General features: G+C 42.0%; 2 protein-coding genes across 4 annotated transcripts in view; one reads left to right on the top strand and one right to left on the bottom strand.

Moving 5' to 3' along the window:
• Positions 1 to 503: 503 nt before the first annotated feature.
• On the bottom strand, positions 504 to 4,589 carry LOC306735345 (transmembrane protein 138-like; the record flags this gene model as incomplete). Its single annotated transcript, XM_079216805.1, has 5 exons — positions 504 to 616; positions 2,381 to 2,456; positions 3,900 to 4,071; positions 4,283 to 4,474; positions 4,570 to 4,589. 5 exons carry the CDS (start codon positions 4,587 to 4,589, stop codon positions 504 to 506), a joined length of 573 nt encoding a protein of 190 aa, XP_079072931.1.
• A 4,344-nt stretch (positions 4,590 to 8,933) lies between these two features.
• The window catches only part of LOC306735633 (CD151 antigen-like), a 16,512-nt gene continuing 3,225 nt past the window's right edge, over positions 8,934 to 22,220 (top strand). For 2 of the 3 annotated variants that reach the window (XM_079217128.1, XM_079217126.1), the window contains exons 1-4: positions 8,934 to 9,044; positions 12,895 to 12,979; positions 16,090 to 16,281; positions 20,988 to 21,062. In XM_079217128.1, coding sequence (XP_079073254.1) covers positions 12,896 to 12,979; positions 16,090 to 16,281; positions 20,988 to 21,062 — 351 coding nt within the window. In that variant the 5' untranslated portion in view covers positions 8,934 to 9,044; position 12,895. Of the gene's footprint in view, positions 9,045 to 11,835; positions 11,854 to 12,894; positions 12,980 to 16,089; positions 16,282 to 20,987; positions 21,063 to 22,220 lie in introns of those variants that run through there. The other variant, XM_079217127.1, reaches the window with a different exon arrangement.

Here is a 22,220-nt window from a genome sequence, read left to right as displayed (position 1 = left end):
AATAAAGCCGTAATGAAGTCAAACCCCTGTTCAAGATCCTCATTGCAAACCAACTCAAAGCAACACAAATAGTCTCAAATGTATATAAAACAACTGCATAATAGTCTTTTTAAAAAATGTACAGCATTAGCAAAAGAAAAGGAAAAAGGGCATGTGGTGACAGGTATCACAGAATATTTGAAAGCGTCTCACTTTTCACGTCATTTAGACCTGATGAGACGTCCATCGGCAGATTTTTTGGCACAATCCGTTGGGAAGGAAATGTTCTGTGGAATATGTCTCTGGCTTCGAACCCTGTCAAATCTATTTATTTAATACATTTTAGGCCTGATTGTACTTACTTCAAGTGTGTGTTCCCCCACAAAAAAGCGATTATAAATGCATCTCAAACACATTTAAATGCACTGTATCGAGGTGGCCAACTTTTTCCAAGCGCACGCCTTATTGTGAAAGTCTCTGCTCTCCATCCGGGGCCTTGTTCCTGAGTTATTTCTGCGGCGAGGTCACTGTCTGACCCGAGCGAACAGTTCCCGCAGCCAAGGCGAGTCCTCATACAGCCGAGGGTCCCCCAGGTACTCCGACGTCCTCTTGTACAAGTAGTAGTACAACACGGAGGCTGTGGACACAAACACACGTGAGGAGGAGGAGGCGGGACAAAGAGCAAACACACTCCGCTCTGAGAGAGACTGGTGGTTCATCACAGGACATATCGGCCTTCAGAATATATTTTCTGTCACAACAAACGGAGGACGGTGCTTTCAATACGCAGTCGGCAGCACGGCGAATGCAGAAACAAAATAAAGTGCGTCGTTCCGGTTGAATCTCTAATAAACACAGTTTTGCTGGAATGAAGAATTCATCGCGCATTACTTCTATTATATTTCATCCTGTAAGAATTCCTGTCAACCGACAGTATTGTCAAGAAAATCCAAACGCTGAAATCAATCTCCGTTAACAGAACAATGAAAACCTCAATTTAAAAGGAAACTTAAATGTTATTTGTGTACATAAGTACGTGTGTGAGTTCATCGGCCGTTTCCAAGTGAGTGGTTCCGTCGTTTGGAGTTCTAACAAAGACCGAGGTTCCTCGAGAGACATTACAGCTCACAGGTTCAGAACGGAAGGTATTTATTGTGACTCAACAGTGAATCACTCACTGAGTAACCATCTGGGTGGGTCTTAAGCCTCAGACAAATAAAAACATGCCCACAGTCTGTTCTCAAAACTTAATAAGGGATCCGAGGAGAACAACAGCGAGACAATAAATCCGGTTATCCACTTATGAGCTTATGCGCGTATGAAAATCACATCGGCGCGGTGATGCGAGCGCGTTGGTGGAGAGGAGAGACTAACTGAGCTCTCCAACATGTCTGCCAGTGACCCTCTGCAGGGATCCAGAGGCCTGAAGGCAGGTGACATGAACACGCCTCCATGCACAAGGAGTGAGATTCATGAGTGGCAGGAAGCGGTGGGGGAGAGGTGGGAGATGGGGAATGATGGAATAGTTTACTTAGTCACTCAAATAGGGAGTCACTCTCTTGTAAATGTTTATGTTTTTTGTATTTTTATTGAATTGGGTTTTGGGATAAATGCTTGAAATAAGTTCTGTTGTGAACAGAAGCATTAATGTTTAGTTCTCACGCTTCAAATATCACAAAAGTGGTTTTCAGCCGTGAAGATTATCTTGCTGAACCGAATGTTTAATATAAATAATAATAATAACTTTATTTATATAGCACCTCTAAAAACAAAGTTTACAAAGGGCTCTACAGAGACTCAAAGGATAGATATAACTTAAATACCAGTAAACAAAAAGGACTATAACATAAAGGCAATGAATAGAACAAAACCAAACAAATAACCAAAAAGAGAAAAAGGAATAGAAAACAAACAAACAAATAAAATATACAAACAAAACCAGGGGAACAAAATAACTGCATAATAGATCATAAAAGGACATAAAAGGATGACATCACTTAAAAGCAATTCTATGAGAATGGGTTTTAAGAAGTGAGTTAAAAGAAGTTATTGATTCTGCAAGCCTTATTTCCTCCGGTTGGTCGTTCCATAGTCGACATCATCAATATTTTCTGCAATAATAATTTTGTCAAGGGAACCAGTGTGATAATAAATCCAAAACTACGTCTTCCCTGCAGCACTTGAAAACACACTGTGAGTCATTTCTCACTCTCCTGTCATCTGAGCATGTGTCAAATCTAAAATATAATTGATAACAATTGTTTCATTTAAGAATAAACAGTGATGCCCCGCCTTTGTTGTTTTTGACGTCCTTAACAAAGCTCCATCGACGGCAGTAGACTTTCAAAATAAATTATATTTTGGTTAGCATTAAAAATGATGCGTTAACATTTCATCTTACCGACTCTTTGGAACACAAACAGCACCTGAAGGCCGTCTGTCCAAATAAATCTGTTGGTATTCAGCCAACGTAGATTCTGGAAAGATTAAACAGAAAAACATTGACGTTCATGTTGACGTTGCATCTTTTAATAAAAACAATTTTAAATGACTATATATTAAAATATGCTCAACAATATTACACCCATTTTTCCAGCTACAAATTGCAACTCAAACTACACACTGAATGCACAATCGTCCCACTCTAATCACATCAGTCGCATATGTGGGTCCACACTCGACACTTTAATGCGACCAGCCTGATGGGACAGTGGCGATAAACATATTCCTCTAAATCCTTCACAATAAAAGTCCCCTGTTATTGTCGCTGCCTACTTTTCCTGCGTGCACTATTAGCAGACTTGTTTTATTGAAGACTAGCCACCAACAGAGCTCCACTAATTTGATGATAAATGCATTTAATTTCATTGTAATTTTTTTATTTTGAAGCAACATAATCAAAACCCGACTGCACTGCTTTCCAAATGACACACTTTTTACTCTGCAGCTACCTATACAAAGTACGTACTTTGCAACTGAGACAACTACTACTTTGTCATAACATCGCACCCTGAACTTTGACACTCTTGCTCATACATATACGTATACAAATATAATATAGTAGGACATCCTGGTATTTTTGGTGTACTGCATTTGTCACAGAATGTTTCTAATCGGACATAATATAAATGTTTCTGGTATTATGGCAGTGTGTCTGTGTGGAGGACAGGGGATAAGAGATCTACGTTTGGAGGGTCCACACCTCACTGGGATCCGAACCCAATGTGAGCCAGGCCACCTCGGCTAGATCGTAGACTCCAAGTCTACGGCTATCGTTTAAAAAGCACCTCCATTTGAAAACTGAACTCTACAAAGACCAACGAGATGTTGTTCTTTCTTTAAATAGTCAATATTGACATGTGGTTCGCGAAACCTTTTTTTAAATATAATCCTACTTTCCATTATTAAGAGAAAAAGACTAGTTTTCCTCTCTGTGTTGGACGAGTTCAGCTCTTTCCGTGAGCAGCATTTGTGCCTATTTATTTATCAAGCTATTTTACGAAAAGCTCCGCCTCCACCTCTCAGCTCTGCATTCTCCAAATGTTGAAATCTCACTCGCAGGCATGGCTCACCCTCACAGTGAGGAAGATCTGCTTTTGGTTGCCGTGCCCCACATATATATTGAGATATATGCGTCAACACAACTTTAAGTTGACCTCTGACCGCCGACACAATGCCATGGTTGACATGCGGTCTCATTTCATTACTATATAATTTTAGCTGTCCCTCCACCATTGAAAATGAGGATTCGCCCTCCATGTGTTTTCCGAGATTTTAAAACAGTGCGAGCAAGACCCCATCTCGGAGCGCGCAGACTTTACACCGAAGTGACACAGTGGCGTTGAAGAAGGCCGAGTGTAACCCCCGAGCCTTAGATCTAGATCGGTCTCTGCCCATTTGTGTGCGCAAACAGCTCGTACCATAAGCCAGGAGTGGAGTATGATGCTGAAGGTCAAGTAGAGGGCAGAGAGCATTAACGCAGCTCTAAACCGCTCCAGCAATATGGCGACTAGGCCGATCTGGAACACGTAGGTGTTAAACAGCATCAACAGAATGATGATCAGGTTGAACAGGATGGCAATGTCCTGGATTCTGTTGAGGAAGAGCACACAGGGGGGGAAAAACAAAAAAAGACAAGAGAGAAAGAGGATGTGTGACAGCAGAAAGAAGAGAAAGATTACTGTCTTTGTACAACGCTGCTTCAAATCATTCCAGCATCCCAAAAGACTCAGTTTAGATGACTAAACTGAACTATTGTTAGCCAGAGATTATGTTTGGCTCTCTGAAACAGTGAGGAACTTACATGAAAAGTACCAGCTGGACAGCCTGTTCTTCCCTGAGCAGCTCGCTGAAGGAGTTGACGAACAGGTCGAAGGAGAGCAGGCTGAGCTGAATCAGTAAAACCAGAGAGTAGTTGCTCGTCTGGAGCGTCTCCGGCCCGAAGGCTGGGCGCCCGGGCGGACTGCGGCGGTTCCACGCCGGATCCAAGGCTGCACTGCACTCGCACACGCGCTACATAGAAACATCAATCCACTCGCAACAGTCCTGGCGGTTTGGGGGTCTCAGCGAGGCCTTCAAGTGGCTCCACACGTGGTGCAGTAGGGCTCCATTGTAGAATCAGTCCTGTTTACTCGAGAAGAGCGGAAGTCCCTTCAAAGTGGGAATTGGAGTCGGGTTTCGGGATGAGCTGCGTGGAACTCGCACATGTCAACATGTCAGAGGTGTGGATTTTTACAGCGCCAACATGAACAGATTCAAGCGGTGGTGTTGAACCTTCATATTCAAAACTGGTGAAGCATCAGAATCCGAGTAAATCCAGCAGAGGCTCTGTGGAAAGAGACGGGACGGACGCGTCAGTATTCTGCTGGAAAACACAGCGTAACTCGAATGAATTTACATTCATAAAACAGAGACTTGAGGGGAGAAAAACAGAAGTTATTTTCCCACCGAACATACCGAGACACATTATCATAAATTAGGAGTTGGATTCACTCTCAAATCCACGTAGCCGGACGATCAGAGCGGCAGCCATGTTTATGTGTACATTGCCATTGTGACCTTTGTAGCCGACTAACTTTTTTATGTAAAATAAACTCACCGAGGTGAGAGGTTGAGCAGCAACGGCTAGCAGTGGAGTCGTGACGTTAAAAAAAGAGAGTCGAGTAAAAGAGTAACATTTAACAACTCAATGCTTCATCCACACTCTCGTCACAGCGTAGGAAATCACTTTGCTACCGCGTGAGAAGACAGCTTTCTTCTGTCTCATTTACTGTAACCAGTGTAGAATTAAAGCATGGTGGAATTATCAAGCTAGCAGGCTAACTAGCGGACAGACGGCTAGTTAGCTAGCTTTCTAGTGACACCATGTTTTAATGCTACACCGGTTACAGAAAATGAGCTGAATAGCCCTCCATCTCACTCCTCGTCGCTACTTAGCTAGCTAGCTAGCCATGTACGTTAATGTAAGTGTATGTTAAATTGACGTGTGTTTAAGTTAAAGTGTATGTTAAGTGACATGAGTGTTTTAAATATGTGCGCAGGGGAGTGACCGGTAAGAAGAAAGAAAAAAATAATTACAAAGCTACATGTCTCTTAGCTCCATCTTGCGTTGCTCTCAAATTGGAGAACAACGAGCAGCGCGTTGAAAAGGAAGTCTTGGCGACACCAGAGCCCCAGAAATATCGCTCCCTTCTTCCCTCAGAAGAAGTTTGTCGTCGTCAGACCGATTACTAGATCGGTCCAATGACCACAAAAACAGTCCGTTCCTCCTCCCATTCTATCTTTTAACCTTTTTCACCTCATTAACACACAGTCCCTCAGTTCTGTCGTGAGTTTCCTAGTTCTGGAGATATCTGCTGATGCCTGCCTTGTCTCCAACATATAGGGACTCACTCGGCTTGTGTTGCTCGAAACGCCCCAAAGAAATGCGTTTGAAGAACTCAACAGCAATGTCTCTTTCCAGAAATCATGACTCAAGATAATCCAGCGACCTTGTTGTGAGCTCCCAACAAGGTCGCCGCATAGTCGCGTTACACTGGAGAGAAGTTGATACCTCCGAAACTAGACGACTCACATCAAAACAGATTAGATTAATAGCACAACAGGTCAGAGGTCCTACCATCGGGTCACGATGGGCAGCGAGTAAATGGTTGCATGTAGGTAAACAGGGCCAGAAAAACAACGACGGGAGCAAAATACACAGGAATCAGAGGCTAAAATAAGCAACATTGTTCTTTCAAACCTGATTTTAGATGTCAAGAATGGGTAAAGATCTTTGGTCACCTGAGAGACTGGTGACTCACAGGGAGGGACCCCTTGTGCTTACTGCACTGCTCTCAGGGTTTAAAGGGCCGGCATGTTGAAGACTGAATACATTTCACACATCAGCGTCAATACAAGCAGACCAGGAGGCGAGGCTGCACCTGCTCAATGATTAGGACCAGCCCGCCTGATCATTTTAGATGGATCTTCTCACCTTTCCATGCAGATAGTTCAGGTCTTTATCTGAGACTTCAGCCTCTCCATCGCTGTCGTTTGTTTTGTTTTATTTTTTACTGAACTACTTACTACTAATAGAAATAGTTAAAAACTGTGTTAAAGAGACCGGGACACTGAAATGAGATCTGACTTTTGTCATTTCCTTTTGTACTAAGAGCACCAGAAATGGAACTTCACCCCCTCCAATATATCGGCTTAGATCAGAACCTCTTAGATATTTCAAAACCCGGACGTTTTGCAAACACCCAGTTGAAGCTAGTCGCGCTTCAATCCTCCAAAACGAGCCCAAAACCCTGATTACGGTGACATTTAATCACAGCTAACTCTACATCAAAACATTTAGCATTCAATTAAATTACAGCTGTGTGCCACACCAGGACATTTACACATTACGTTAGAGGTCAAGGTTAAGTAGCTTCTCTCTTTTTAATGATCCATCTTCTCACCTGAGGATTTCCTCAAAAATCCCGAGGCGTTCCTTCAGTTTACTTCTCATCCATTGCATAAAAAAAAGACATTTAAGAAGAATTAAAGAAGACAGGTCCTCGTTTCGCTGCTTCTTTCAGCAGCTCCTGTAAATCTTTGCCCCCGGCTCCTCTGGCGTCCTGTGAGCCGGGATCACTCTCCAACATGGCTCCTTCCCACTGTCACCAGGTGGATCCTCTCATGATCCCCGTATTTATAGCTCGTGAGGAAGATTAGGACTCCTTCTGAACGGAGGCCCGTCGGCCGGAGGACGACATACTTATAAAAAGCTGCCTCACCGAGATTGTGGGTTAGCAGAACCACCGGTTCATAAACACAGAGAGAATAGTACGGCTGCTGTCTTACACAAGCTTTACAAAATCACCTGAATGATTATAAGACGTGTACGGTTTGAAGGGGAAACATTTGAATAGTGCTGTGGACTCACACAGAGACAAAGTCATCCATTTATGCCACCTCTTTTACTCAGATAAGAGTTTCATATAAAAGGCTTTCGTCCCCCCGTCTTGTAGTTCTTAGTGCCGTTTAATCTTCTTAGAAAAACACCCGAACAGCTTGTGTGACACGTCGTCCCTTTAACTGTTTCAGAAAATCAACCGCTGCCATCAAACTGCTGCCAAGACAACAAAAGCGTGCGTACCTGTGAGGTGGAGGTTTCTGGAGAAGCGTCGGCCTCAAAGCTGCATGCAGTCATGAACAACTCGAGTGTGCAGAACACTGACAGCTTGTGTCTTTCCTCCTAACACGGTTTATCCCCCCCACACACACACACACATCTCTAATAGGCTCTCATTTGTTGCACATGTAATATTTATAATAACTTATACTATAATATCTTGTCTTACCTCTTGGGTTCTGGATCGTATTTGTGAATGAACTTTGAAAGGTGCGATTTAATGTTGAAATATTTGGTAGATACGTAGAATTAGTAACTGAATTTGTAATCTCTCCAGATACCTTACAGACTTTTATATACATGGAATTTTTTTTTAAAGCGTCTTAAGAGCCTGGGACCTTTTTTGGATGTAGAAATAAAGAGTTCCTGTTTGGATTATAAGCACAAACAAACATTTCCTGACCGGTTTCCTTTCCATTTGATTCTGAATTAATTTTCGTACTTATTTTCATTTATTCAACGTATCTTTAATTTCCTAAACCTTTGTACTCATATTACCCTAAAATGCTAAGACAGTTTTTCTCGAAAACAATGTGAAATCCATTTTGAGGTACTTTGTTCATTGTTTTTTATTATTATTATTTAGTTATGTATATTCTCTGTGGACAGACAATTATTACAAAGGTCAAGGCTGTATACGCATGAGCAAATGATACCGTGTTATTAATGGATGCTGTCTGAGCTTGTTCAGTCACATTTCCATTCAAGATTACGGTAATGTTTCTGGGAAGGATTTCTGGAGTCGAGCCTGAACAAAACACCGCCATCTAGTGGTGAGTGTGTATTACTACACCCACAAAGGAAAAGAGAAGCTGCACATTATTCTTTACTGCACTTAATATATTGTTAAAGTTTGGCTTGACAAGTTAACTAGAACAAAACATTGACAAAGACACTTTTACTTTAGATTCATCTTATACATGAACACTTAGAACATGTAGATGATTTAATATAGGACCTCTTTGTTCGAGGTATGTGTTGCAGCGTAGTGCTGCTAAAACACTTCACTTGCTGATGTAAATTAATGTAATATCAATGTATACTGTATGTCTGAACGAACTATTTCCTAGAAAAAACTCCTTTACTTCAAATGCACAAATAATATGAATATTATAGTAATTTGTATTCATAGATCACTCATTAAAACCAATGTTATAAAGTGCTTCACACACAAAAAACATGTTAAACTAGTAGAGACGTAGTGACGTTACAGGGAGGGGCGGGGGCAGCAGTGGCTCCTCCTCCCCTGAAGTGACGTCAGCACTTTGTTATCTCCCTCTCCGGCCTCCGGATCTCCGCTTTTAACCGAGGAAAGTGAAACGAAAACAGGCGGGTTTTCACATATAATCGCTTCTTTTTTGTTTGATATAAATATATATCGACAGGAGACCAGACCAACAGTCAGGTATGTTCGTGTGCTGAGTTGTTGGCTGGGGTGTCGCATCGACCAGGCCAGGAAGTAATTTTTATTAATTTATTAAACATTTGGTGGCGTCCTGTGAAACGTCGTCGTTGTTCTCCGCCCGTCGTCTAAAAGTACGTCGTCTGGATAAAGTGAACCGTCCCGCTCTGCCCGCCGGCAGAGCGGGACGGTTCACTTTACGTTAGCTTACACCGGTGATGGTGACGTCACTCGTGAGTTTCACCCACGATGGAGGTTTTTAAAACAAGGTGCATGGACTCACCCACTCTGTGCCCCGTGGGATGTGCAGACAAGCCAAGTTTAACTGTTTAATGGGGGCGTTGCATAGGACAGCTCGGATTGTTTCATTTAATGTATTATTATTGTTTTACGTTTTGCATAAGAAACCTATAGTGTTTAAAAACTATATTTATTACTGTTTTAAGTTTTACATAACAAACCATGTATTAACAAAATATATACATATATATATATATATATGTGTGTATTTTTTAAGGCAATATATTGTGTTAATATATATACATTATACATATATATAATATATAATATATGAAATATAAATATATATATTTCTAAATATTGTAATATTTAAAAGAGAAATATATAATGTATTTCTTATTATTGTTTTACATATTACACCGGATGTTTTTTTAAATATTTATTATCATTATTATTGGTTTCCCATAACAAAGATGGTGTTTTTTATTATTATTTGTATTCTTCCAGTCAGTTAAAAGTGAGTAATTCTATTACAGAAACACACTTAAGTTTGTCATGACGGATGAAATGTGACAATCAGAGTGTTTGTATGAATCTGAAATCCACGCATTTAAATCAGATTTTGGACTCGTACAAGTAGAGTTGTTTTACACCACATATTAGATTGATTAGATTAGATAGAAAATAGTTTTTTTAAGTCGTGCACTCCATAGTCAATTTTTTTCCTCTTGCCTGTGGTGCCAATTATCAATCCAGATTGAAAGACTCTACAACAATGTCTCGTTCCACAATAATCACGACCCGGTTCCTTAAAATCCTCCACAGACCTTGAAGGTCAGGATTTCTGAAAAAGAGACATTGCTGTTAAGAGCAGGACTCTACTTTTTTGGCAAATCTGATAATTCAGTTTCAGATGTAAAGTAGTATGAAGTCCAAATGAAATGGTCAGAGTTGCGTCTCCACAGGTTAAATCTGGAGCTCGCTGACAGGGTGGAGTACTGGAGACATTAATATTTACAGTCTGGTGTGGAACCGTCGTCCTGTTTTCGGCCTGCAACCATTTCTTTTTTATATAAAATCGAAGGAAACGAAAAAAAAATGTCCATCACCGTTTCCCAGAGTCCAAGATCACATCAACCACCAACATATTGAGTTTACGATTTAATAAGAACAAGAAAAAGAGCAATTAATCACATTGCAGAAGCTGGAACCAGATTAATCAACTATCAAAATGGTTGCCAATTAATTTGCTGCATGCTGGATAACTAAAAAACAAATAGATACGAAAAAGAAATACAAGCATCTGGTTAGGTTTTATTCTAAATGTTAAATCTAAATAATTACTTAATAATTTTTAATAACAGGTAGAACTAACAATGACAACTTAAAGTTTGTGTTAAATCTATGATTGATAGTAAAACAGACTACAACTGGTACTTTGTGCTCAAAACTACAGTAATTTAGCATTCCCCCCCTCAACATGCACGAAATACCCATCGACCCTCACTAAGCCTGCAGCGTCTGGAACACTTAAACAAATCGGTTTGGTTTTACAGGTTAAAAAAAAAAGAGAAGCTTTTCTGGACCGGTTCCAAGTATTTCACTACTGAGAATTTCTCTTTGAGGAAACGAGACGGTCGTTTTCTCACGGAATCTGATTCACGCCGCGTGTCAGACGGTGTCGAACGTGTCGTACTGCTTTCAGGACGACCGTCTGGTTTAATGCGCCCTTGAGTCCAGATATCACGTCCGGTTGTAATCTAAAGACCAGAAGATAAACACAGACGTGAAACAAAGTTGCTCTCCAACTAGGCGGCGACCTCCGGCTCTGAAAAGTGAAGTCTATGCTTCATGTGTTAAAGCTGCATTCTCTCCACTGACCACCTTGGGGCGACTCCTCTGATTGTATAGAAGTCTATCCTTCATGTGTTGAAGCTGCATTCTCTCCACTGACCACCAGGAGGCGACTCCTCTGGTTGTATAGAAGTCTATGCTTCATGTGTTAAAGCTGCATTCTCTCTCCTGACCACCGGGGGGCGACTCCTCTGGTTGTATAGAAGTCTATATAAATGACTCTACTTCTCTCTTGATGTATTCCCTCAGTAAACATTGTAAACATGAGTTTATGTCTCAATCTCTAGTTTCAAGTCTTCTTCAATACAGCATGATTTTCATTTTGTAAATTATGGTCTGTTTAGAGTAAATAAGCTTTAGGGGGCGGGGCTACACAGTGATGCGTTTCTCTCTTGACTCAGCTGTTTTTCTTATCCGGCTCAAAGCGATGAAATAAGGAGTTTTGTCTGTGAGATGTTGTTTGCATTTAATTAACACGGTCACGCTAAGTGGTCCCGCCCGGACAGATGGTCAGCAGACTCACTCACTCATTCACTCACTCACTCATGCAAGAGCACTCATCAGAGTGGACGTGTGGGGTGCAGACGGGGCGAGTCGGGAGGGGAGTTTGAGAAAGAGGCAGCCAGTGGAGGGCGAGTCTGGGCTTGTGAGCCGAAGAAAGAAAAGTAAAAGAACGTTGGGAGCAAAGCTTGTCGGCGTACGCTTCCATCTGTTCAACGTGAGAACACGCTTTTAACTTCTCGACTTATGAAACGATGCCTTGGAAATGTAAACGTCGCCGTTCTGAGAAGACGATTTTCTAGAAGCGTTGGACGTCGGGAAGTAAAGCAGTTCTAGTTTCCAGCCTCCCACTCGGTGCTGAGTCATGGTTCTCTCTCTGGTTCTCTCTCTGGTTCTCTCTGCTCACGCATGAAATAACTCACTGGTTCACTGGTTCGGCCTCCTGCTGATCTCATGGTTTTAACTTCCTGGTTCTTCCTGCTTCTGTTTCCTGTGTGCCAACACAAGTATCTCTTGTTGTTTTCGTTATTTCGTTGTTTCAAATGGCAAGAAAAAAAGGCCAAATATTCTCACGTATGAAGTCTGACAGCTTATCTTTATCACATGACAGTAAATTGAATATATTCGGGTTTTGGACTGTTGGTCAAACCAATATTTCAGATTTGAAGACGTCACCGAGGCCGAACTCATTTTATTTTATCGACGTATTACTAAGAAAATTATAATGGTTAGTTTAATTTAATTTGATATTCTTGACTTAATAACCTTCTACAAACTAGTGCTTCTTTGTTTACATAATCCCACATCTCTTAAATCTGTTGGGGTCTAACTTTAATTTTAAAGTAGGGGATCAAACTTCAATACTTTTATTTTTAATAAAGGCAAAAAATAAATGTGTCTGCAAGTATCAAACACTGACGGATGGGGGAAGCGGGCATCGAACGCCCGCTCTGATCTGCATCTGTTTTACTTTACTTATGATTTATGTGTCGAGTTTAATATATATAAGTTTAACATATATACGTTTGCTATACATCTGTATCTTTTGCTTGGACAATAGTTGTGTCTTTTCTATTTTTAAATGAAAAAAATAAAGTATTGCTATCCTTATGGCACCGTTGTTAAACCGTTATTATCAAACCAGCTGTTTGCATGCGCCGTACAGAGGAGGAACCGGTCACCAGCACAGCTTCTCACTGCAGCTCCTTGCCTGTTGACCGCGACACATAACTGACCTGGAATCTGCCGTGTTTTGCAGCATGGGGGCCTACAAGGAGAAGAAGGAAGCGTGCGGAACCGTCTGCCTGAAATACCTGCTGTTCACCTTCAACTTCCTCTTCTGGGTGAGTTTCCTCTCCGGCCCACTGGAGCCTGCTCAAAGTGTTTGTGTTGGTCTCAAGTGCTTCTCAAGATCCTGCATGGTTATTTTTTTTAATTAAGGCGTGGCCTAAAACGTTTTCCTCCGGTCCCTTTTTGTCCGTTGGTTTTATTGTTGATAATGAGATGGCGGCCCACAGCGAGGCCGAGAGGAAGTCAATGTGACATTTCTGTTGCACTCGCTGCTTCGAGGTTTACCCCTAAATAATCTGTCCTTGTTTCTCCGACCCAGATCTCAGCCATCACTAAATTCTCTTAGTGTTTTATCACAAAGCGTGGTTTTCTTCCCTCGACAACAAAAGGACAGTGACACACGTTTGCAGAGGACACAGAAGAGGCATTCAAAGCCTTAATTCCTCTCCCTAAAAATAACATAAAAACGTTCCGGTGTCGAGAACAAAACAACTGATTTCCTAATCTGGATGTTCTGTGACGACGCTTCACACTCGCTGCTGTGATGGATCCTCACAGGCCGGCAGACAAAACAAAGCTGAGCCTTGTCAGCGTTACAACCACATGGAGGTTTGATGACTTGACATTTAATCCCCTTGTTTTTTTTGTGGAGGGGAATCAGGACTTCCTGCCTCGGCCCACAATAATCCGGACTGTCCAGGCTTCTTTCCTCCTCTCCGTCCTCTTCTGGCGACCATTAGTGACTTAACTCAAATGCTATTTGTGGAAATATGGTCATCTTTCTGGTGCATAGTTTGTTGCAATCTAAGATGCATCATGATAATAATTATTAGAACACCTACAAAGCAGGAAGTGCTGTTGCCTCTCGTCCAATCACGTTTCTTGTTGGGTTATTTGCAATGTTTTCTTTGGAAGGTTTCACAGACTCTATTCTTTTGAGGCTTTAAGTTGAAATAATTTACAATTTTCCGATCAGCCAAACATTTTCAGAACACAAATATATTTCATGCACCAACCGCTGAGATCCGTTTTGAGTAAACAATGCAGTGCGCTGATATTTAAACAAAGAGGCAAAGTTTTTGATGGTGGAACGATGATAACTTCACCGGCATTTGATTGAAATGAAGTAGAAAATACAGAGAAGCTAAATCCATATGTGTCTGTGCTTGTTGCAGGAAGACACTTAAAAAAAAACAGATGACTTGTTATAGCGTTTGGGGGTTATTTTGGACCTGATTTTAGACTAAGGAAGTTATAGCTAATAATATTTTCACTCTGTTTAGTTGCTCAGATACAGGAGGCCACTGACTTGCCTTCAGCAGACTCTTTGAACGTTGTACCTCTTGCTGCCACTGGAGGTCGCCAAAGCTTCTTTCCCTTGGGTCCCGTTTCAGTTTCAAGCCTCTACTTCCTGTTGTTCATTGGGTTTTAACAGCCGGTTAAGAGCACATGGAGGGAATACTGCAAACACAGAACCCCATTTTACTCCTTCAGCCTCTGGCCCTGTGGAACAGTTCACACTTTACTATGACGTTTGAGAATATGTGGTTTGATATTTTCTTTTTTTTTTGCGTAAAATGTCTCTTTGATTCAAGCTTCAAGCATTTCTTTAAAAAGTAAACTACAATATTTATGATAATAATAATATTTCGAAGAAGTTACACTGTAAATGCATTACACATTGCATATATTAAGTGTTGCCTACATCTCATGAAATAATCTCTGTCTTAACCTCTTGGCACAGAAACCAATATTTCCCTGTTTCTGCCTGTTCTCTCTGTTACATTTTTAATATTTGACCCATTTACAGGTTTATATATCTCACGTTTACATCCCCATCTTTTAAGACGGCCCTTGGGCCTTCAACAGAAACCAATATCTGCTAGTTTTTGCCTGATTCAACTTAACTTGCATCCAGATGTAGACATGGCGCATTCATATTTTAAATAAAGTCAACACGGACGATTTAATCCGAACTGCCAGAAGTACTTGTTCCTCTGAGAGATAATAACGCTTTGTCTTCCCCGAGGGCGACATTATTATTATTATTAATATTTTCTATGGTGCATGGGTGTGTCTTGTCATATTTAACTATTGAGTTGTGCTCATGAGCGAACTAATTGAGAATCGCTGACTTCTTGGTTTGCACTTTACTGATCATCTTCATCTATTTAATGTTTATATTTCCAGCTGCTGCAGAACATTTTCCCCTCAAGATGAATAAAGTCCCATCTCACTTTTTTTTTGTTGGGATGGACAAGCAGCCTCTCAGTAAGTGGGCATGTTTAGACTGCTTGTGTGTGAGTTATCAGTGTTTGAACTCCACCTGCAGGATGAACCGCACTAGAAGTGAGGGTCAAACCCAAACGTACTAATATTAAGAATATCACTGAAACCAGCAAACCCCTGTGGTTCCCATTTAAAACGTCAATACTGAGGAAAGCGAGTAAATTTGTTGCCCAACATCTCTGGGTGTGGCTCCAGTCTGACTCAGTGTCTCGCTTCTTGTGGAAAGTGACTATTTTTTATTATTTTAGTAATTACATTTAAATTCGGCTGCTTTTAAATTGACTGCTTTGGCTCGGTGACAGATCTGTGCTGCACCATCTGCTGACTCGTCATAGTGTCATCACATTGATTTAATTCCCCTCATATTCTCTCAAAACCTTTATCTGAAATAATGCTGAAGATGTCGGACGATGACATTTATACGCTGGATTGAAGCTTTTCATGTTTATTTTTAATGCAGTCTTTGTACATCCTGAAGGTTATTTTTTATTTTTTCATTCTTTTTTTATTGGTAGTGGGCATCAATCAGACATTTACAGATGTTTTTCAGACAATTTACTTTTTTTGATGATGCTCATATTAGTTATACACACGTAGAACAAGGGGAAAAACAGAATAAGCAACAAAAAGAAAAACAATGTATAACTAAGGAGTGATCTGTTCTCTATTGTACATTCATTGACATACTGAAGGTTTAAGGATGAACTTAATGCTTTATAAGACTTTAAACAATAGGAGTTCTCTGTACGGTTAAAGTCCTGCATCCGTTAGTGCTCCATCTAAGTATTATTTTATTTATTGATTAATCTGCTCCTTATTTTCTCAATCAATCGTTACAAAATGTGCCTCTAACCACTTTCTCTCTCTCTCCCAGCTGGCGGGCGGCGGCGTGATGGCGGTGGGCGTCTGGACCTTGGTGGAGAAGAGCGAGTACATCAGCCTGCTCTCCTCCAAGACGTACGCCGCCTCCGCCTACATCCTGGTCCTGGCTGGAGCCATCGTCATGGTGACGGGCGTGCTGGGCTGCTGCGCCACCTTCAAGGAGCAGAGGAAGCTGCTGCGAGTGGTAAGAGGTCGAACGAGGCCAGCGAACAGTGGGGATTTGGGATATGCATTGTTTTTATATTGGAGGACATCTTTATTTCCATTGTAGTTTCACTCGTGGCGCTGAAAAAAATGGAAGAGCAAGACACTTGCTGGTGTGTCAGGGATCTGGAAACGAAGCCTTAAACAACCTGTTATTAGATATTAGAAAGATCAGAATCAGAAACCGTTTATTTGCCAGGAATGTTTACACAAACAAGGATTTTTTCTAGGCGGAAGGTGCATACATTAGACATGAGACGTTAGACGAGACGATCAACAATCAACCACAACAACACACATACACACTGTCACACAAACACACACACTGCTCCACACATGTCAACATGGTAAATGTGTGCATGAAAAGATAATACTGTACGAATGCAATTGGAATTGCTCTTGTATTCTCTAATTATTATTTTTTTAATAAAATTATTAGTAAATCCAGTGTCACTTGACTTAAAACTAGATATCCTACTTACTGTATGATGAATTTGATTTATAGAGCACACTTTAAATATGCTTTCCCCACAAGGTAAAAACTATTACAGTACCATGTTAAAGGTAAACAAACATAAAGGAAGCTTGTGGTTAAAATAGAATAAATAGTACCAAGATTAAAAAGTAAATAAAAATGACAGATTTGAAAGGTAAACGCAAGTATTTCAAAAGCCACGTTTATGGTCGCATTAATGTGACACAAACAAAGGATTAGCTTTTATTCCACAGTGAATATTGAGGAAAGAAGTGAGAAGCCTGTAGCTCTATCGGTACGCAGTAGATGAAGTCACCTCGAGATTTGTTAGTCAGCACTTCTGCGTAAACTGAGCTGTGTTCGCCGCCTCTTGTCCCGGGCGTACGGCGGAGTCTTGAGACGCATCCGGAGGAGCTGAGATTAGGTCGATGAATCGGCGTGAAGGAGCGAGCTTGTCTGTGAGCAGAAATGCTACCGAGATTGTTCAAGAGGGCGAACATAAGTGCAGCGTGGTGGTGGGGGTTGTTTTCCTGTACGTGGTGAGAGCCGCTGTGATTGGCCACTCTGTCATGTGACCAAAACAAAGAAGAGACCAGGATGTCTGCAGCTGTACGGCTTAAATAAACCTCAGATTAAAGGGACGGCCTCAACCCGACCTGTTGGTGGTGCTTACAAAGTACGAGCGAGGTCAGTGAGGCCAGGAGGAAAAAGAGGAAAGTGCTCCCACCGTGTGTGTCTGTGTGTGTGTGTGTGTGTGTGTGTGTCTGCAAACACACGGCCTCGTTGTTTTGCAGGAGAGGGGGGGAAAAGCAGCAGAACAGTGTAATGACTCGAGAGAGAAAGTTTTTCCTTTCCAAGCGAGCCAGATGGAAAGCGTCCTGACGGAGGCTGGATCCACCTGTGGAGAAACTGACTTCATGCGGTTTGAGCGTCCACATTACGAGCCTGAAGAGTGTCTCTCCTCAGTGTCCTCTACACAAACCTCTTTCTGTCTCTCTCACTTCAGCCGTTTGTCTTTTCTGCCCTCGTCTCCTTCCCTAGCTCTCTTATTCATCTACTTCAGCGTCTTTAGCTTTCATTATCTCCGCCAGGAGGATCTCCTGCAGCAAATTGCACCATATTTTGTCCGACTCCTCGCTCGCCCTTATCTTAGCCGGGCCCTTAGCTGGCCGCTAGCTTTAACGCAGCTGAGTGCATCACCGGCCCTCCAGCCGCTGCTTTGCAGCCGGAGACACAGCGGGCTTCACAGTGTTTTTCGCTTGACTAGTGGCTAACGTAACTGCCGCTACACACACACACACACACACACACACACACATACAAACACACACCCCTTCGGAGTACCTCCCAGGCCACGCAAGATCGTCTTCGGCATCGTCTTCGAGCCGACCAGCTGCATAAGTCGCCGTTTGTTTTTGAGTTTGAATGAAGTGTGTTTCCCGACGCCGTACTGGTCTATAAATGGGTGTTGGCCAGTTGTGGGTGGACTTGCATCACACTTTCCTAGTCATCCGACCACTCGAAGCGCCTTTTACATGATGACATTGTGGGGATCGAACCGCCGACTCTTTGATTGAAGGACGTGTTTCGCATCAAAAGAAACAAACTCCTGGTATCTTGTTGCGTTACCTTTTTTTTTTAAATGTCTTCGTCCAAAATCTTTTATTTATGCGTTTTGAAATCGGCCATGGAAACCAATCTCGCTTTTTTAAAATTAACCTACAAAAACATAAATGCACTCTTATCCAACGAAAGGAAACACGGTTGTTATAAGGGGGCGGGACATGTTTTGATTCTGTGTCTCACCGATTTGTATTGGTTGTAAGTGAAGTAAAGCTGCGTCTAGAATAACAAAATGTGTGAATCTCTCGGCTCGAATGACGTGAATCTACTCAATCAGTCTTCGTAAGTAAAGATAATAAAGGTTCATTAAAGGTGCATCGTGTCGCATTTGGCGCCATCTAGTGGTGCTAGAAACAGCTGAAATGTTAATATTACGTTCATCTGCGTGACGATGTGGAAGACGTCCTCCTGTCTGTGCAATTCTCAATGTGAAGACGAGGATACGACCTCTCCGTCATATAGATCACACAAAGCACACACATGACTCTTCCACTTGTTGATGAACCAGAAAACTTTATGATTAGATTAAAATGTTGACAACAAAGGAGCCGGCTGGACTCTTTATGGAAAGCACTATCCGTCTGATTGAAGTCACCTTCAGCTCCTCCTCGCTCGGTAATTGTAAAGGCAGCGGCCCACTTCCAATGAAGTCTGAGATGGAAACACAAGAAAACACGGAGGTGTGTGTGTGTGTGTGTGTGTGTGTGTGTGTGTGTGTGTGTGTGTGTGTGTGTGTGTGTGTGTGTGTGTGTGTGTGTGTGTGTGTGTGTGTGTCTCTCTCTCTCCTCGCTGCAGTTCAATGTCGTTCCTAAAAAACTCCGGAGAAAAAAACGCAGTTCAATTATTTTTTTAACAGTTTCACGTTGTGATGTTGGACATTTTGTTGTTCAACTAGAAAGTTTAAAGCCAATGCATAGCTGTATTTAAACAAAAAAAAACATGCTGAGTCGTTTCGCCAGTAATTACACTGTGCCCTTCGGTCGCCCCGGGGGGAGGAGAGGGGGGGAGAGAGAGAGGGGGAGAGAGAGGGGGAGAGATTTGAGTATAGGAGTTTATAGTTAATCGTTCCAAAATGCATCTGTTAAAGTTGAGACTGATCTCAAATCAAAGTAATAGCAAGAGGGTGCTTACTTATATAATATACTGTAGCTATATACTATATATATAATATAGTAATGCAGACTGCTGTCACACGGCTTTGGTGTATTTCTGTTAACTTCCATCCATTTTCTGCCTTAAAACACAAAGAAACAGCTCATACGAAGACAAACATTTCCGTCAAATATTGTTCTTAAAGAGTTGTGACGAAGATGTTTCCTGAGACGGAGTAACTTCAAATTAAATGGAAAAATAAAAAAACAAAAAACAAAAACCTTCAAAAAAAAAATGTTTGTACGAAAATCTATGAACTGCAACGCTACCACCTTTGTCCACAGGGGTCGCCAGAATCAACACACAACTGAGCGTTCCTCGCAGCAGCAGCTTTACGGTCGTGTATTCAGTCTCCATCTCTGTCGCCAGGCTCCTGAAAGCATCAACACAACATCTAAATTAATCTGAGAGTCTGTGCAGCGTTCAGGCTCAGAGTTCTAATCAGCACCAAGCTCTCAAATCAAACACCAAGTCCACTTTACCGGCCTGATTGTCTCTCTCTCTCTCGCTCTCTCTCTCTCAGCGGGCCAGAGGAATTTGGGTCAAGTTTTTTTTTTGGGGTCCGATAATATCTCTTCTCTTCCCCCCGATCATAAACCCCGAACAGCAAACCTTCTCCACAAAAGGCACTCTGTGGGAGACGAGCAATAACTCTCAGTGTCGCCTTTTTTTTTCTTCTTCTAGATAAACCATAAAGTGGTGAGGCCTCTTTTTAAAGGGCCGGCACTGTTGCACCCGTTCTGTGTACGACTTCTGGGAATTAAACCCACAACGTCGGTGACGATTTCTCAGCCCGTACTTTGTCGTGTTCACATGAAACACTAAATGAAAATCTATGAACTGCAACACTACCACCTTTGTCCACAGGGGTCGCCAGAATCAACACACAACGGAGGGAGAGGGTGTCGCATTGCACACTCTCTCCCTCTCTCTCTCCCTCCGTGGTCTTCTAAATTAACAGAATAACAACAACTCTGCATCTTTCGATCGTTCGAGTATTGATTTGACAGTTTACATGTTTTTTTCTTCTTCTCCTTTCTGTTGCAAACTACGAATCCTAGTCTTCTCCACGTGGGCTTGAAATCATCAGCTCTGTGCTCATTCATTTAATATTCATAAGTGAGCGACCCGCTGAAGCGTTAGACACTTTGTCCCACTTCCATACTAGAATGAACTCAAACCAATGAAACGGCTCCCGGCGAGGTCGATGGATGATCTCGAGAAACCGGGTCACGATTTCTGGCGGAAGAAAAAACATTTTCTGTCTCCTTTCCAAGTGCATTTTAGTCGGCCGTTACACTGGAGAGAAGGCAGGCGTCTCTACGGCCAGTATCTCCAAAACGAGGCAACTCTAGATGAATAAATGGCGATCCTGTTTTTAGATTTTGGGGTGACATCCTCTAACAGCCTTGTTGTTCTTGTCCCCGTGTCCCCAGTACTTCGTCCTGCTGCTGTGCATCTTCCTGTTGGAGATCCTGGCCGGCGTCCTGGCTTATGTCTACTATCAGCAGGTAACCCTCCCAAAAGAAATGTATTTTACAATGCACCCTGGGATTTGTGGGGAATGACGGAGGAGCAGCTGACCGATATGTTTTCAGTAACAATGCAGACGCAACTGAATCGCGTTGGGAGAACACTCAAAGGGGAATCTCATGAGATGCATGTATATCTTTTAAAAAAATTAATTATTCAGTTTATTGTCGCCATCTTAGGGGGTAAAACAAATATCTGGATAAAACAATCCAGATATCAGACTTCCGTATTACTCTCGGTGCATTTAGTCCAGAAGGAACGAAAAAGGCCTCCAGTGTCACAATCATTTAGAGACACTTTATTGGGGATTTTGGGGTTGAATCGCACTGAAACGGAGACGTTTTCCCCTAAAACGAAACAACTTTGGCAGTTTTTTTCTTCTTATTATTTGTACTTATTTACTTATTTTATGGCCCTTCTTGGTCAAATAATTACTTTGATTCTTTCTTACTTTCGAAGGATTTATTTCTCGTTAAACTGTAAAAATACCTAAATAAAATAGTTTTCAGAAAAGCAATTCTCTGCTCAATAAAAACTGCATGGAAATGTGGGCGGGGCCTCATATTTTTGGCGGCGCGCAAACAGACGGGTGGGGTCCATGTCATACCCGACCCGTTTTCAGTTCTCCCCATTAAAAAAGAGATCTCTTCATTACGTAACGCAGCACTATCGGCCTGTCTACGACACAAGGCGGCCAGAATCAGAAACGGCGATATTCGTTCCACTTTGCGTTTGTGACCCTTCAGAGTGTTTGATCACAGCTGTGGTCGACTGAAGGCGCTCTGAACAGCGTGAACTCGTTATTCTCACCAGTATCGGGCAGAAAAAAGCCCGTCGACGGCCCACGTTTACACGTCAACGTCTGCGTGTCCGACTGCTCTCGACTCGGCGGCCATTTTGAATGTTGAGCCGCAGTTTTTTTCCGACCTCTCTGCCGCAGCGTTTCAACAGGTAAACCCGAACCTTCTCTTTGTCTTCGCCTCCCGTCTCTCTCTCGCCCTCCCTTCCTCTCTCCATCATTCACTCCCTTGATATCTCCTTCACGCTTTGATTTACAGTGGTTTCCCAGCTGGCTTGTTGCCATAGAAACTGAGCCCCCCAGACCTCCCCACTCCTCCACTAAGCGTTTTCTCTGC

Source organism: Taurulus bubalis (assembly GCF_910589615.1).
Source record: "Taurulus bubalis genome assembly, chromosome: 4".
In the NCBI taxonomy this organism is placed as follows: Eukaryota; Metazoa; Chordata; class Actinopteri; order Perciformes; family Cottidae; genus Taurulus; species Taurulus bubalis.
This window is presented reverse-complemented; position numbering and strand designations above follow the sequence as displayed.